At 42.2% G+C, this 15,496-nt stretch overlaps 1 protein-coding gene across 2 annotated transcripts; it reads right to left on the reverse strand.

Annotated features, from left to right (window-relative positions):
• Positions 1–999: 999 nt before the first annotated feature.
• On the reverse strand, positions 1,000–14,802 carry rcan1b (regulator of calcineurin 1b). Of its 2 annotated transcripts, XM_086216454.1 has the most exons (5): positions 14,647–14,802; positions 14,197–14,354; positions 4,280–4,453; positions 3,131–3,290; positions 1,000–2,452 (listed from the first exon to the last, which is right to left on the reverse strand). In XM_086216454.1, exons 2-5 carry the CDS (start codon positions 14,323–14,325, stop codon positions 2,268–2,270), a joined length of 648 nt encoding a protein of 215 aa, XP_086072580.1. In that variant the 5' UTR covers positions 14,326–14,354; positions 14,647–14,802; the 3' UTR covers positions 1,000–2,267. The 2 variants fall into 2 exon arrangements, with proteins under 2 accessions (XP_086072580.1, XP_086072658.1); XM_086216532.1 differs by lacking the exons at positions 14,197–14,354; positions 14,647–14,802 and adding an exon at positions 5,917–6,538.
• Positions 14,803–15,496: the final 694 nt, after the last annotated feature.

A 15,496-nucleotide genomic window follows, 5' to 3' on the forward strand; every position in this document is an offset into this window, starting at 1 on the left:
GATACCAAATAAAGGAGTACAATGAGCGTTATTCGATATGAGCAATCTATATCTTGATAAAAGTCGATCAAATTAATATCAGGAACGAGTTCAGAGCGAGAAGCTCAATGAACACTTAATTTCTATTAAAATAAATTGTTTGTTGCTCATGAATTTTTTTTCCCCTCCTTTCTTTGTAGCCCTGCGTCGAGTTCTAATGACGCATTTGGCGCATTTGACTCACGCTGCAAGCCGTCAACATTTATTTGATGCATTTTTAGATGTAGGAAAATGTAAACTGAAACAAAAAAAAACTTTAAACGTCAGGGTCTGAACTTGTGTTAAATAACGCCAAAGTTATTAATTCTCCTCGGTTTTAGTTTGCAATTAATAAACCGCACACTTTTTTTTTTTTTAATTGACCGAAGAGTTGCAGTTTCAAAACTGCGTAAACCTTGAATGAAAGTTGCAATTTTTTTAATCACACAGTAGTTCAAAAATCTTACCCACCTCCGATGTGGCGCCATTTACAAACTATGACATCACTTAAGTGAGTTTGGTGCGTTTTCCCCACAAAGAAATTTAATAAATGACGATAAATTTCGCTCACGTCAGCCGGACTCGCCTTTCTGCCGTGATGCGTTCACGTTCTTTTAGTAAACAATAGCAACTCATGCGCTTGCAAACGGTCTCTGCTTTAATGTGTTTTTTCTGGTCATTGAAGTAGACCTTATGCTGTCTGTATATCTTATTAGTCATTTGCGTTTAGCTTTATTAAATTTTCTGGTTGATTGCAGTAAGGCTGTGTAGTTCTACGGTCGTCATGGTAACACATACTCAGTACCTCAGTTTGCAGTACTAGATTCAGACATTAAAAAGTGAAAGCCTGACAGCTTTAGCTCAGGCGTTGTCACTACTATAAATGCGGTCTAATCCACTCTTACGTAAGCAAAAATTAAAAAAAAAATGGATAAACAAACTGTGATATACTCTAAAAATGGGGAACCGCCAAAAGGGGGCTACCAAGCCCAAGAATTCAATTTTATTTTCCCACAGATTTGACAAAAGACCACAGCTTCATTCAGAATACATGTTTAGAAGTGGCTCAACCACGAAAAACAACAAAAAAAAAAAAGGTTGGCCCCGTCTTTCCTGGGTTGTTTTTACATTTTTATTTTTTGGATATGGTTGGTTTAGTTGAACCCCCCCCCCCCAGATTAACAAGAGCTTAGTGGTCCTGTCCTACATTCAGCTCTGTAAATGAATGAGCTTCATTACAAAACCTGGCAGTTTTGTTTTGTTTGTTTTTTTGCAACGTTACAAGCAAACACACAGACGGACAAGTTCCAAAAACCCAAAGAATTCCAAATAACACTCAGAAATGATAACAGGAACAGCACTGTGGTTACTAAATTATCATTTTTGAACAGGTTTTTGTTTTGTTTTTTTTTAATGTGAGCAGCACACAATCAGGGGCTTGCTTGTAAAAATGTGAGCAAAGTGAGCTTTTACTTGACTACATATTCACCACAAAACATCTGCGATGGTGAAACAGTGACATCAGACAAATGCAGCGTCGACGTGCCCCCTTGCGTAATGACCGTGACGCTGAATTAGCACGTTAGCAGTGTGGAAAATGTACCTCTTGTATGGAATACAAGAATGGTTTGATCCAAATACTCTTTTTTTTTTTTTCCCTTCCAAAAGTTGTTTTCCTTTCCGTCCAAAACTCTGCATGAGGGATGCGCAACCATGACTTGTCAGAATGATGCTGCATTTGTGTCATGTGGGAACAGCCGCCGCCCAAATGCTCTTCACCGTTTGTCCGTTAGAAGCTTCGTCTATCACACGCACTCTCACACACACACACACACCCTTAATATTGGTAAAGTCTTTACATAATATATCAGCCACAGACCAAAAATCCAGTACAGGCATGATCTCCTGTCAGAATATTATAAGCATGATCAGAGTAACAGAGTACATGATATCATTCGCTTCCATCTCCAAACCTCTAGCTCGCAAGCAGTATGTATCTGATGGCTAAACTCAGCAGTATTTTCCATGACGCAGTCCATATCTCCCATCTTTCCCACAGGACATGAATGCAGCATTTGACACTATATTTTCTCGCTCCTTCTCCTATGAAATGTTCATCTATGGGACAACGCGGCACCTGCGGGGTGACTTCACAAAGTCCCAAAACCTTCTTCAAAACTTTGAGAGCCTGTTCTGCTCTTGACCAATCACTTCAGGATGATATGTTACAGCGGGCACATCGCCGCTGCTCACTGCTTGACGCCGGGTGTGTAGTCGGGGCGCCGTGTCTGGATGATCTTTGGCCGAGGTGGGCGGGGCTTGTCGTCTTGGTCGCTGTCATCCTGGGCTGAGCTGTCGTCCTGATCGTCCTCGCAGACATGGACGACCACGCTGGGGGTGGTGGGAGTGGCTGTGTGGAGTTCATACTTTTCTCCTGGGAAAAGCACACGAACGCACCATTTTAAAATGAACAGCTTCCCAAAGGAATAATGTTTAAAAATATCAAGTACAAATATTCAGATGAGGATGGATGAAACGATGGCGTATGAAAAACATCTCAGTCACACAGATTCTTCTCTTAAATTCATACTCCCCCCAAAAAAGGGAATTTTGCCTTTCAAAACTCACAAATAGGAGACTTGAGCTCACGGAGATATTTTATTCCCTTCTTCACAACTTCTTTGTCACTCCAGAATGCAGAAAGAGCAGTCGCGTGTATTTAGCTTGAAGCTAATAGAGACTAACAGAAGCACAACAGCCCATAAACGTCCTTTTACAAGCTCAAACACATTGTTCAGTATAAAAAAAAAGCCATGGATTACACCGGGAAATCTGCTTGACAGTTTGTAAACAGACATTTTTGGATGTTTTTGCTGTTGGTAGCCGCCGTTAGCTTTATGCTAATTCAACGTTTTAGAATCACAAAGAAGTACCGCAGGAGGGGGAAAATTACAATAAAAGATCAAGTAAAAACTTTTAACAGTTAAATCCTTTCACTTGGTGCTGTAAACTGCTTCAAATCAATTCTGGACAGGATAATTTGTACAAAGAAAACACTCAAATCTCAACAATTCCCAGTTGAGACGCAGTAAAATAATGCTGTGCAATGTACCTGGGCCTAGTTTTGAGATGGCACACAGCAGGTCGTAGTTGATGACCGGTGTGGCATCCTGAGACTGTTCCCAGCCGACTGGAGGGGAGGCAGGTGGCGAGATGAGGAACTGCTTCTCTGGCTTTGGAGGCTCTAGCCGAGGACTCCCTATGTGGACGGACTACAGGACAGAGGGACGAACGGAGAGTGGACTTCATTAAAAACATGTTGAACTTTCAGCGGAGGTCTCACATTACAGCTTTTTATTTCACATGTTCCCTTTACATTGTCACGTTCAGCAAAATATGTCAGCAAGACTGTTCCCTGGTTACCACTCTCCACTTTGGAATTTCAGAGTTTTGCTCCCAGAAAACACTGGTAGCACGCTAGCAGTGAGGCATGCTAATGCTAACAGTACCCCCCGGTGGGGAATAGTAGCTTAAATTAGTATTATATTAGTTTCTCTTAAAATGTTTACCACTGTGGGAGACTTCCAAGCTGTTGGGGAATTTCTGGTGTATTTGACAATGTGGTGCTGTTTTCTGAAAGTGGCGTTGGACCATAACTAGCATGCCGGCTACTAGCTTGCTAGCTGGACTTCGCTGCTCACTTGCAACTAAATAGCTTTAGGTGTGTGAATCATGCTGAATTTCACTGGAGACTCCATTTTCTGTTGTGGTTAAACATGAGATGGGAGACCCTATGAGCAGGATGTAGTCGATTTATACTACATACTGAAGTAGTTTTAATATTTCCCTGCTTGGTTCACGCTGGCCGACCACTATCACACCACAGTGACGTCAAATGCTGTTATGGGACTCCCTCTTCAACGACAATCACCCCAGAGAACAGTTGCGATGGTCAGACTGAATAACGAAGTGAAACAAAATGCAATTCACAGAGTCGGAGTGTCAGGATCAGGGCGAAGAAGAGAGAAAGACGAGCTGACTAGCCTCCACAGAGTTCTGCCAGTTTCTGCAGACCATCTCCAGAATCCAAACAGTGCCGGGGGAAACACCTGACAAGCTAATGCTGTCAACACTGGATCCTCGTTTTCATTTCATGTCATGATTAAATTTCCCAACAACAACATTGGAATTTTGAGCGTTTGGATGGAACAAGTCGGTCTGCTGGCTGCAAGTGGCAAACTAAACAATTCACAGATGTTACCTGGGCGAAATAGAGTCTCATCTCTTTGCCGTTGAAGTCAGTCTTGTGCAGTCGGAGTCTGGCCTCAGCTGCAGCCAGAGCATCGCTGAAACTGATCCTGACCCGGCGGAACGACTTGAAATACTGAAACTGAACCTCCGGATCGAACGAGCGGAACAATTCTTCAAAGCTGGCCTGGAAAAAGACAAAAGAGAGGAAGAGAAAAGACAATTAGAAAGCGGATTCATCGCAAAAAAAAAAAAATGAGCAAACGGCTTCCATTTCCAAGTAAAATCCAAAGGAGCCCAGTAGACAAACTAAAAACGGCAGCGTCGGAATGAACGATACTGGATATTTTTGCCGATATTTAATGGATACCAGTGTGCACCTAACTGGAGATCATCAGGTCTCTTCCACTGAGGAGTTTTTTTTAAGATCATGAATTAACTTCCAAGCTGCGCATCAAACGAATCACTGGTTTCATTATTCCCTCATACAGAAAATTAATTTGCAAAAAAAAAAAAAACGTAGCTGAATGCTGAAGTGATGTATCAGTTGGAATTACTTGCTGATTTTCTGTTTTACACTCTCACAAATGGAGAGAGAGAGAGAGAGGAGGAAAAGAAAAAATTCGGAGCGCTCGGATGATCTGACGGGTTCTGATGAAGGTGGGAGCACAAGTTGGCAAAGAAAAAGGTGAAGAAAAAGCACAGACATTGACAATTGGTGCGCATGTTAACATGGAGCTCAGAAATAACCACACGCACACAAACAGCTTTGATGAGTGTGTTGTGCCTCTACGTGCGGGGGGTTGTTACTCAGCTCAGCAGACGGCTTAAGCGCTGCCAAACTGTGACTCCCGTTTTACATAATTCTAGGATATTTAGGGATTAAACATTTGATGACTTCAAGGGCAATTTAGTATCAGACAACCAATAACAGTAAATGACTCACAAAGCCAGCATATATCTTGACTTTAAACCCCATCAGTAAACAGAGCTAGCTACCGTTAGCTTAGCGCCCGACTGAGCTAGCGGAAGCTCCAAACTCGAGCCCTGAGCGTTAAACCTTCTTTGACTCCCAATGATTGAGAACGCTTGGCCTCTGCTGGCCCCCCACTAAAAGCGGTCAGTGTTCTGATAGCGACAGGAACCACACCAGGAACTCTGTCAGCAGGCGTCAAGACAGATATCTTCCCGCCGTTCATTCGAATTCCATTTTTTGAAAACTTGGTTTGCCATTTGCTACTTACTATCCCTATGATACACGTTAGTGCTGTGATGGCACAGTTTGCCGATGTGTGTTAAGTCGTTTGGCGCCATAACAACAAATGCCAGTTCAGAGCTCGCATTTACACTGCAGGGGACCTGTACACCCAGAATTCTGCTCAACCCTGCCTGGTAAATGCCAAACTGCAGTCCATAGTTTCTAACGCCTACTTCAGAAAACTCTTTAAGCGCACTTGACCTGTCATTTTTCAGAGACTGTGACAGACAGAAGCCATACTTTGTGTGTGAAACATGTATGAAAAACCCTTCTTCACGCCCACAACAAGCCATATTAGGTAAAAAGTATTCGAACGCTTTCAAGACTTCTGTTGCTAATGCAAAAATGCCTGTAGCCAATAGCAGCATCAAGAGCACTGCTCTCTACATTACCTGTGCTTCAGGGCGGTTAAACACTTCCTGGTTGGTCACCGAGGCCACCAGGCAGAAATGGTTGCACTTGGTTGTTTTAATGTGCATGATAGGCAATCCAGACTGCCGAAACCTTTTCCACCTAAAAGCTGAGGTCAGGCTGCAGTGAGCTGCTGAGATGGACTTCAACTGTAGCGACGAGGATGACAGCAGTGGTGATGAAGAGGAAGGGGGGAAATGGGGGGATCGGAGGAGTGTTGCCTTCCCCAGGGTGACAGGTGAGTAGAAAGAGATAGATGCTCCCCGGGAGGAAATGGGCGAGGGTTTTGTCTCCCACTGCCACCACCACAGGCTGGTTTGTCCCCTTGGTGTCTACACAAAGAAGCAAGACGCGTAACCCAGATTCCAAGGTCTACTCTTGTTCTCCCACTGCAACACCGGTGATTAAAAAGACAAAATCCAATATGTTTCTTTCTTCTCAAGCTCTGTCTTCCCTCCCTCAGCCCGTGAGAGCGAGCCAGCTCTGCAGCAGCCTGCCAACTGAAGGAATTTTCCAGAGATTTGGGTGTGGAGAGCTGAATTTACCATTCAGCCTCTCTCTTCTCTCTCTCTCTCTCTGTCCTTCTTCCCCCCACAGCCGCTTTAATGTGCTCCTGCCAGATGATGACGCATTACCCACAATTCCCTCCCTCTGCTCTTCCTGGTCTCATTCATTCCCCAGGAGCCAATCAGCTGTGAAAGAGGGAGGGGCTACTTCCTATCCATCCATGGACAGATGTAACCCCCGTGCTGACTAATCAGACAGAAAGAAGGGCAGTATGAGTGAGAGACTGGAACATAATGACATCACCTCTGAGCAAACTGACGCATTAATCGGCTTTCTGTTACATTAATATTTCAAACCCCTCCGAGCTGTTTGATCAGGCACACACACACACACACACACACACACACACACACACACACACACACTTATACCAGAGACACACAGAGAGCAAACCGGATAAATGTGAGTAAAGCAGAGAGGGAAGGAGACAAAGGGACAGCTGACAAAGAGGACAGCTGGGAGTTAAGAACAAGTGGAAAGAGCAACATGGCTGCTTGGAAGAATGCAGGATGGAGGGATGAAGGTGGAAAGTTGTGGTACTCATGGAAAGTATGCACTTTGATAACATGCTTTTATGAGGTATTAATAGCAGCAAGCTTGGAGTGTGTATTCACGTGTGTAACCAGCGGTTGGAAAAGGATCAGTTGCACCTGCGTGTGTGTGTGTGTGTGTGTGCTTTTAAGTTTTATATGGAAAAAGGACTACTCTAAAAATAAATAAAAATAAGAATTTTGAGCTGTCAAAGACATCTGCATATTGTTTTGCAGAAATATCTGCAGAAACTAGCAACAAACCAGCTCTGTTTTCTCTCCTAATACCTATTTTTTTAACGGCAAGAGGTGATGGTGAGTCACTGTAGTGCCCCCCCCCCCCCCACACACACACACACACACACACACAACAACACGAGAGGAAGGATAAATAAAGCCAGACGATTTTTTTTTTTTTACGTAACAAACAAACAGACGTCCTGACCTCGCCCGCTTTGACCGCCGGACCTTCTCGCTGCGCTATGAGCTAGCGGCCGTTGTGTATATTTAGCAACCGGTGTGTGAAAGCAGTGACATCTGGCAGGTGAAATGATGTAATGACTAACGACATTGTCCTTTGTGTGTCGCGTGGAAAATGGCGATGTGGAAAATAAAGTGGTGTAATGATAGCGAGCAGTGAAACTGATGCTCCCATGAATGTGTTGATGTTAAACATTAGCGTCTATGTATGTGTGTGAGTGCTAATCATCTCCAGACCTCAACCTCACCCTGCTGTGGCTGCAGTGTGTGTGTGTGTGTGTGTGTGTGTGTGTGTGAACCCTCAGACCTGCATTTTTTCCATCCCCATGTTTTTGTTTTATCTTGCCATTTTTTTTTCCATTCCCTCACTAGAGAGACAGGCAGGTAACACACAAACACTAGCGCACTTGATAACACACACGTGTCAGTCACACTCATCTTTCCGCTGCTGAAGGTGAAATGGTTCACTTTGATGGTCTACCAGCGAATCCAGCTGAGATGAGCAAATCTCAGTTCATACGGTAATATTATTAAACCGCTCAAGCTTCGGTGTGTGTACCCAGAGTGTGTGTTCTGGAATCAAACTACCAGGCCACCCAGTCACTCACAAAGTACTATTATTCTGAAGTATAGTCCTGTAATTAACAGTTGCTTTGTCAAGGCTTTTATTTTGAAGGCATTTACAAATACATCAGAATTGACTTCTGTTATGGTCAGGGCTTTTATTTTGAAGGCATTTACAAATACATCAGAATTGGGTTTTGTTATGATCAAGGCTTTTATTTTGAAGGCAAGATATTTCGGCAAAAGGGACTCATTTCCAGCATGGCTGCCCTTCAAAATACAAAGTTCACAATTATTACTTTTCTTCAGAAGGCAATAAATAAATCTTACAGGCTTTTATTTTGAGGGCAAAAATTACAGTAGAAGTGATTGCCATTAACACGCTAACATGCTAGCATCGCAGGCCCATTCGAAAAAATCCAAGGTTGCATTTACAGCGTGTGAAAAAAAACACCAATATAAACCCACAAAACTTGTGATGAGTCAAAATAAGAAAAAAAAATAGATAGAACTTACCGCTATTAGCGCTATTAAAACATGGAAATGCCTTAAACCTGATTTTATGCTAATGGCTAGCAGGGGGGGCTAATTTCATGGTCGCAAAAGGAAATCAGCAAATCGAAATATTAGGAGCAAAAGCTTGCAACTTTCAGAGAGTCTGTAGGTTTTTTTGTTTCTCTCTTCCTCCCTGAGGTTAATTTCCTTTCCTCTGCGCTTCGTCAGTCAACCGCGGCCTGAAAATGTGTTCAAGGCTCAAATCCCCCATTTTATGCTCCGCCACATAATTGCAGTCAGATGCAGAACAAGCCAAATTGCACTCCAGCTGTAAAACTTTATGGGCGTGTTTGCTGGGTAATATCATTGGAGTGATATTTTGTTGTTGTTGTTGAGACGGGAAAGAGTGGTAAACAAATATTCTTGGGATTTCGCCCCGTAAATGTATATTTTCAGAATTAGCGTATAGTCTCAACGGTGAGTTTCAAGTCCTCTTCGACACCTGATGTTGTCTTCATCAATAACGACAGTGGCACTGCTTCGTCCAAATATGGCCGCCTACGGTTGCAAAATACCAGGATGGGAACTGCAGCTACATTGTGTTGGCTGTAGCGACGCGAAAGATTGTAGCAATAGTTCAGATTTATGTAAGCGCTTTTAGGAGGGGGTGATTTAGGAGGAACAAACATGGATGACAAAGAGGAACAAAATCCCCACTTCCGAATCAGAAAGTGGCGGAAAAAAAACGATCAAAATGAGGAGTTCAAAAGGTTACAAAGACTAATTTTTAATAAGGAAGTACATTTGTTGGCAGTGGTGATCCGTTATGGGATTAACATGAGCGCCGAGTGGTCGGATCACCAGTGGACAGTGTTTGCATTCACACGGGGAATTGGAACAGGTCTCCGCGTGAGATTCCTGGAGAGTCTAAGTGCGGAAGGCAGACATTTGACGGGCGCTCACTCAATATCGGGCTCATTCCGCACATTCTTGCCACCATTGAGGATTTGAAACTTACGGCGTGGGTAAGTAGGGCGCGGGTTTAATCACGCTATCCTTTAAAATAGGCCTGTCTCATTTTTTCCAGCCACCCAACACTCCAGCCAGACAGAAAACAGGTTCCAACGAAACCAAATCCGGAACGTTATGAAACATCCAACCCCTTTCCAGCTTTATCTGCCTGCCAAGTGTTCTTGTGGACTATTTGACAAATCTCACACTCTTCCAAGGAGTTACACTGAATCTGAGTCAGAATGTTGAACAAAACAAGGCTGCTCAGATTTTCCATCTGGAGTTCAACTTGTTTGGCTGCGGCTGACCTGGGAAAGTTTTGATAATTTTCATCAGAGTAGGTTGGAAAAGTCCGGATGAGTTTGTTATCCGTGCACTCATCCGTTCACCCGTGACTAACCCTCTTATCCTGTTGTGTTAGGACAGTTTTCACACTTCTTTGTGGATCATTTCTATCTGTTCTTCTATATCATCCTCAAACTTTCACTCAGACGTATTGGAAAGGATCCCTTCATCCTGACATGTAGGGCTGAACCAGAATGACCAAAAGTTCTCAGGAAAAGACGACACGCACACCCACAGCGGAATATCATGAGACACGATACATCAGCTGACCCACAAATCCTTGCAGATGGTGGAAAAGCAGCAGGGTCACGGAAGAAATGAAAGAAACACCAATCGTTTTTATTTTGAAGCAGAAGCCCTTTGCTCCACTCGCTTGTTTTTCCTCTTTCCATCAACGTCAGCAAACCCCTATAGTGCAACACTAAACACTAGGCCCTGCACAATCTCAAGTGTGTGACAGATAAACTGCCTTTGTGTGTAGAAGCTATACGGTGTGTGTGTGTGTGTGTGTGTGAAAGAGAGCGAGAGAGAGAGAGAGAGAACAACATGGTTTGGCAAAAACATGAATGGACATTAACTTAAACTTTTGTAACAGGGATAATCTCACTTCTTTGGATGCATTTTCATGAGAACTTACCAGACAAAGGTTACGGAAGGCAGTGTTTTTAAAAAGGTAAAATTTGTGCCATTGTGGTTGGAAACCTCTGTGATTCGTGCGTGTCACTTTGACCTTTGACCACCAAAACGTTTACAGCTCATCCTCAAGTCCCCGTGGAGATTTGAGACTAATTTCGAGAAATTCCCTCGAGGCGTTCCGGAGATATAATAACAAAAATAGGATGTCTGGGCTAACCGGAAAACATAACACCTTGCCGGCGCGGAAGTATCTGAGCTAGGAAGCTAGGTAGCTAGCTTACGAGGGGAAAATAGCATTTTATTCTTGATCATGATATGAGACAATAACAGTGATTTAACGAACCTACTTGAAAAGCCTGGAAAGGATCATACAGAAGACCGCTGACATCTTGTAAAATATTTTTAAAAAATAGATGAAAACGCTTCATATGCAGTAAAAGTTTTGAATAGTGACTGTGAAATGACTTTGGGTACAACACAGAGAAAGAGAGCTGACATCAGGAAGAAATATTTGGAATTAAATAATGACAATGAATAGTTCAAAATACAGTTGTAGAGCACGCAGCATGCAAGCTGTTTGTACATTTATTTATAGTTGTGCGTTCGTTAAAAATAGCCTGGTAACAACATTCCACAAACCCTGGCTGCGACTGACATCAGCTCCGACTGACAGAGGCCAAGATCCCGACTGGCAGGATGCTAAACTCCAAGCTAGGAAAACGTGAGTGACGTTACACTGGCTAGCAACACTCATGCTAACGGTCTATGACCTGACGGAAAACAACAAACACATTTATCCAAAAAATTCAAGAAACCTTAACCTGGTTTTGGTTAAACAAGCTTTATTTTTGAGTGTTTTGAAAAAAGAAACTAGAAATTCGATTTTAAAAAAGGACTAATAATAAATAGTGTCCAAATAATGGCAGCAAATGCTTTTTCCTGAAACAAATGTTTCTAATGAGAGCTTAGTGAGCGTCCTATTGAGTCGCTAGCTCTTTCCACTGACTCTGATTTTCCACTGTGTAACTATTGTTCTCCGCTGCTGACACCTTCACCCTGACAACCCGGCTTCAGCCATTCTCTCGCTCCATCACACCCTCCATGACTCTCACTTCCTCAACTGCATTAAAAGGAAATAAGTACAAAGCATATGCATGGTTAGCTGAAACGAACCAAAACTAGCAAATAACCTGTACAATGTCGTTGAGTCGGTAAATGATGCACACTTGACAAAAACACAATTAAGACTGTTTTTATCTATAAAAACTGCAGACAAAATTGCTGAAATTCATTAATAATTAGAGAAAAGCCAAGCAGGCGGAGCTGGACCTTTTATTTTGTGTAAATGCTGAGTGACGTGACGTGGAAACTACCAATGGGAGTGAAGGCAGCGCGCCACAAATTAGAGGTCAACAGATTAATTGCCATCATATATCGGTCATCAGCTGCCCTGATCTCTAAGCATTGGCATCAGTCGTGGAAAAACCCATATCGGTCGACCTCAAAAACAACAAACCATCCCACATCAGCCTCAGCTACTCAACACAGCAGTATTTCTAAATACAGCGTGACACTGGTTCATTCATACTGTGTGTATTTTATACGCATTTTTTACGATCAGTGAAAAGAGAATTTTGCAAATCAGTTCAGAGCTCAGGAGCGTTTATGTCAAGTAATGAAATAAAATCGACGTTCACCGGAAAGTCTGACAGGAGATTTTATTCCGAGCTGGGACAGGAAATGACTGATGTACTTAAAGCTAATATCTGTAGATGAGTGAGTAATGAACCATCTGATTCTGATTGTATTTCTCTGCTAATAATACATCTTATTTTATTTGTTATTGCCAGCATTTACAGTTCTCCAGATAAAAATTAATGTTTGGCCCAAATTTGGCTTACATCATAGCCAGATGTGCCAAATTTGGCCCAAACATGGCCCAAATGAGGCCCAAACATGGCCAAAACGTGGCCCAAACAAGGCTCAAACGTGGCACACACAAGGCTCAAACGTGGCCCAAACAAGGCTCAAACGTGGCACACACAAGGCTCAAACGTGGCCCAAACAAGGCTCAAACGTGGCCCAAACATGACCACTATCTGAGTCAAAACTTTAAAAATCAAGGAACTCCTCTCCTTCACATGCCTGTGAAACTACATTCATTCAGCTATTTTTTTTCTTCAGATAACAATTGATGTTTGGCCCAAATTTGGCTTACATCAGAGCCAGACGTGCCAAACGTGGCCCAAACATGGCCAAAAAAGTGGCCCAAACATGGCCCAAACGAGGCCCAAACGTGACCACTATCTGGGTCAAAACTTTAAAAATCAAGGAACTCCTCTCCTTCACACTCCTGTGAAACTACTTTTATTCAGCTAATTTTAAAAAAAAATGCTGACATACTATTTTTAAAACTATTAAAAGCCAAATTCTGGCAAATCTTTCTTTTCAATGTTAATTGCATTGAAGGACACTGAAGGTCCCAGCAGAATAGCAGCAAAACTTTCACCGTAATTTGCAGAACAATGTACTCGTAGTACCCTTTGACACCGACAACATGGCTTAGCATCGAGCTAAAACGTTATCATTCTGACAGCAGCTTTATGGGAATTTCAGGATTGTTTTTGAAACTTCTTATTATCACTGAGGTCAATTAAATGAAAAAGGTGTTTGTATTCTACAATCAAACACTAACCCATCTGAAAAACTTGTACATATTAATAGACCATCACTGATGCAGCGTTCCCTGGCGTCAGATCTTTCTAGGGTGTTACGACTGACAGTTGTCGCCTGGGTTAGAGCATTTTGGTGGTTCAGCGGTGAGGTGAGGTGTTGGAGAACGATGTGTGTTGATATGTCGGGGTAGTTTTGACCGGAGCGATAGAAAATAAAGCGATTGAAAATAAAACCTTTTGATACGGACTGAATGAATGAGGACGCGAGGCAGCATGTGAGAGAGGAGAGCGGGACAGAATACTGTCAGCTCAGTCAGAATCTACAGGTGGAAAAGTAAATTTACTCCAACAAGGTACTTAATTAATATCCAGGTACGGTACTTTTTACTCCAAAAAAAAAGACAAAACACGGAAATCCCGATGACGATGATGTAGTTTTATAAATGAACCAACATGACCTTTAAATACTTTCCCTTTTTTCATGTTTACTTGGCAGTGAGATGCTAACAATGCTAATTTCAAGCCCCGTCCCTAATCGCTTTTAAAACAACAGACACAAAATATAAGACACATGTATATGTACACATCCGACAACTCCCAGCAATTCACTTGCATTAACTGCACAACCACTTCCACAACAAATACTCCCACAGTAGAACTTCAATTGATCTGGGTATAAGTGTACTTCTACCACGACTGGTCATAACCACATCTCTGTTACTTTAACCACTACCGCCACCTAATGGTCTCAATTATACAGGGGTGTTCCTCTCTGGGTACAAGTGTTCATCTCAAATACTACTCAAGGAGCAACACAGTACATGTACCTGCACAGTACTGCGAAGCACGTGCGTCATATATATGTATATATGGATGTAACGTGACGTCAGCAGTCAGTGGAACCGGAGTGGATGTGACTGACAGTGGAGAGGTGCTGCAGGTCCATGTTGCCTCCTACCTTCAGACGGCCTTCGTTGAATAAATCCTCCGGTACTTTGCATGCAATCAGGGCGTTCGGTAAATCGGTGAACTGGACATCCACCGTGGCCTCCTCCTCGCCGCCGCCGCCGCTCTCGGGATGCTGCATCACGGTTTACTACAATTCCGACTGATTTCCTGAAAACAACAAACGATTTCATCAGAGCGGCAACGTGTATAAACACATAATAATACTGCTGAATACGCCCCCCCCCCCTCGTGTCCTCGAGGCGACACCAGTTTACTGTCGTGATGTCACACTTCTAAAGGTTTGGAAACAATTCCGTCACAATAAAACGTTAAACCGATACGCGAGCGAGGTTTTTTTTCTTTTCTTTTTTTTTCCTTTCAACAGAAATAAAGCCGGAGAGCAGCTCCTGAGTTATTAGCTTTCTCTATTAGCTACTCGATGCTAACAAGTTATACTGACCGGAAATGACGCGACACAAGCGAGGCTCTCAATAGTCCCACAAGGTCTTGACTTGCTACTTTAATTCAACCAAAAAAGCATAATAATCTCTATTGTAAATAAGCCCCCGGATAGTTTTGATGGATGAGCGGAGAGGCTAACGGAAATGACGCAATTCAACAGCAGCTGATATCTATTTCCGGTTTACGTCGCGGTGGTAATATTTCTAGCCAGACAGCTTTGGGGAAAAAAAAAAAACGGCCTCAAATCACCAATATCTTTAATTATTACATGAAAAAATATTAAATATATAATTAGGGTTAAAAAAAAAAGTGTGTTTTATGTAACCATTTTTGTAATATTTTATATTGAGATTTCATTTTATGAAAAGAACAACAGGTCCAAAGATAAAAAATAAATCGTCTATTAAATAAGGAAGGAAAAGAAAAAAAAACTACAAAAAATGAGAAGAAAGAGGGACAGCCCTTAAAAATATTCACCACTGTCTCTGTAACATCCACATTGAGTGTAGTGAAATTATAAGCAGACACTCTTGCCACAAAGTATTCGTGACAGTAAAATTTGACTTAATTTGGACATTTTGAAGACAGTATGGCTGAAAACAAACACCTAGCACAATATTTAAACTTGAACAAACATACAGGCCACAAATTAGTTTCCATAATGTCTGTCTTTGATCTGTATATGAAAAATGTTTTCTACAATAATGAATTGAATATGATTAATACATAAATAGCTGGGATGCTAGAATATTCATGTTGGGGAGAATTAATGCTAATGAACTTAGAGCTCTTTCATTTAGTTCTGTTTTATTTACAGCACATAGCACAGCTAGACATGTATAGTGTAA

Source organism: Aulostomus chinensis, chromosome 1, assembly GCF_037954235.1.
Source record: "Aulostomus chinensis isolate RoL2024-O1b breed Wild chromosome 1, RoL_Achi_v1.0, whole genome shotgun sequence".
NCBI lineage: Eukaryota > Metazoa > Chordata > Actinopteri > Syngnathiformes > Aulostomidae > Aulostomus > Aulostomus chinensis.

Excerpts from the sequence above, each read along its gene's own strand:
- rcan1b (XM_086216454.1), bottom strand. The coding sequence starts at position 14,325 with ATGCAGCATCCCGAGAGCGGCGGCGGCGGCGAGGAGGAGGCCACGGTG. Across the intron at positions 3,291-4,279 it reads TGAGACTCTATTTCGCCCAG|TCCGTCCACATAGGGAGTCC; the intron begins GTAACATCTGTG and ends TCTGTCCTGTAG. Across the intron at positions 2,453-3,130 it reads CATCTCAAAACTAGGCCCAG|GAGAAAAGTATGAACTCCAC; the intron begins GTACATTGCACA and ends TGCTTTTCCCAG.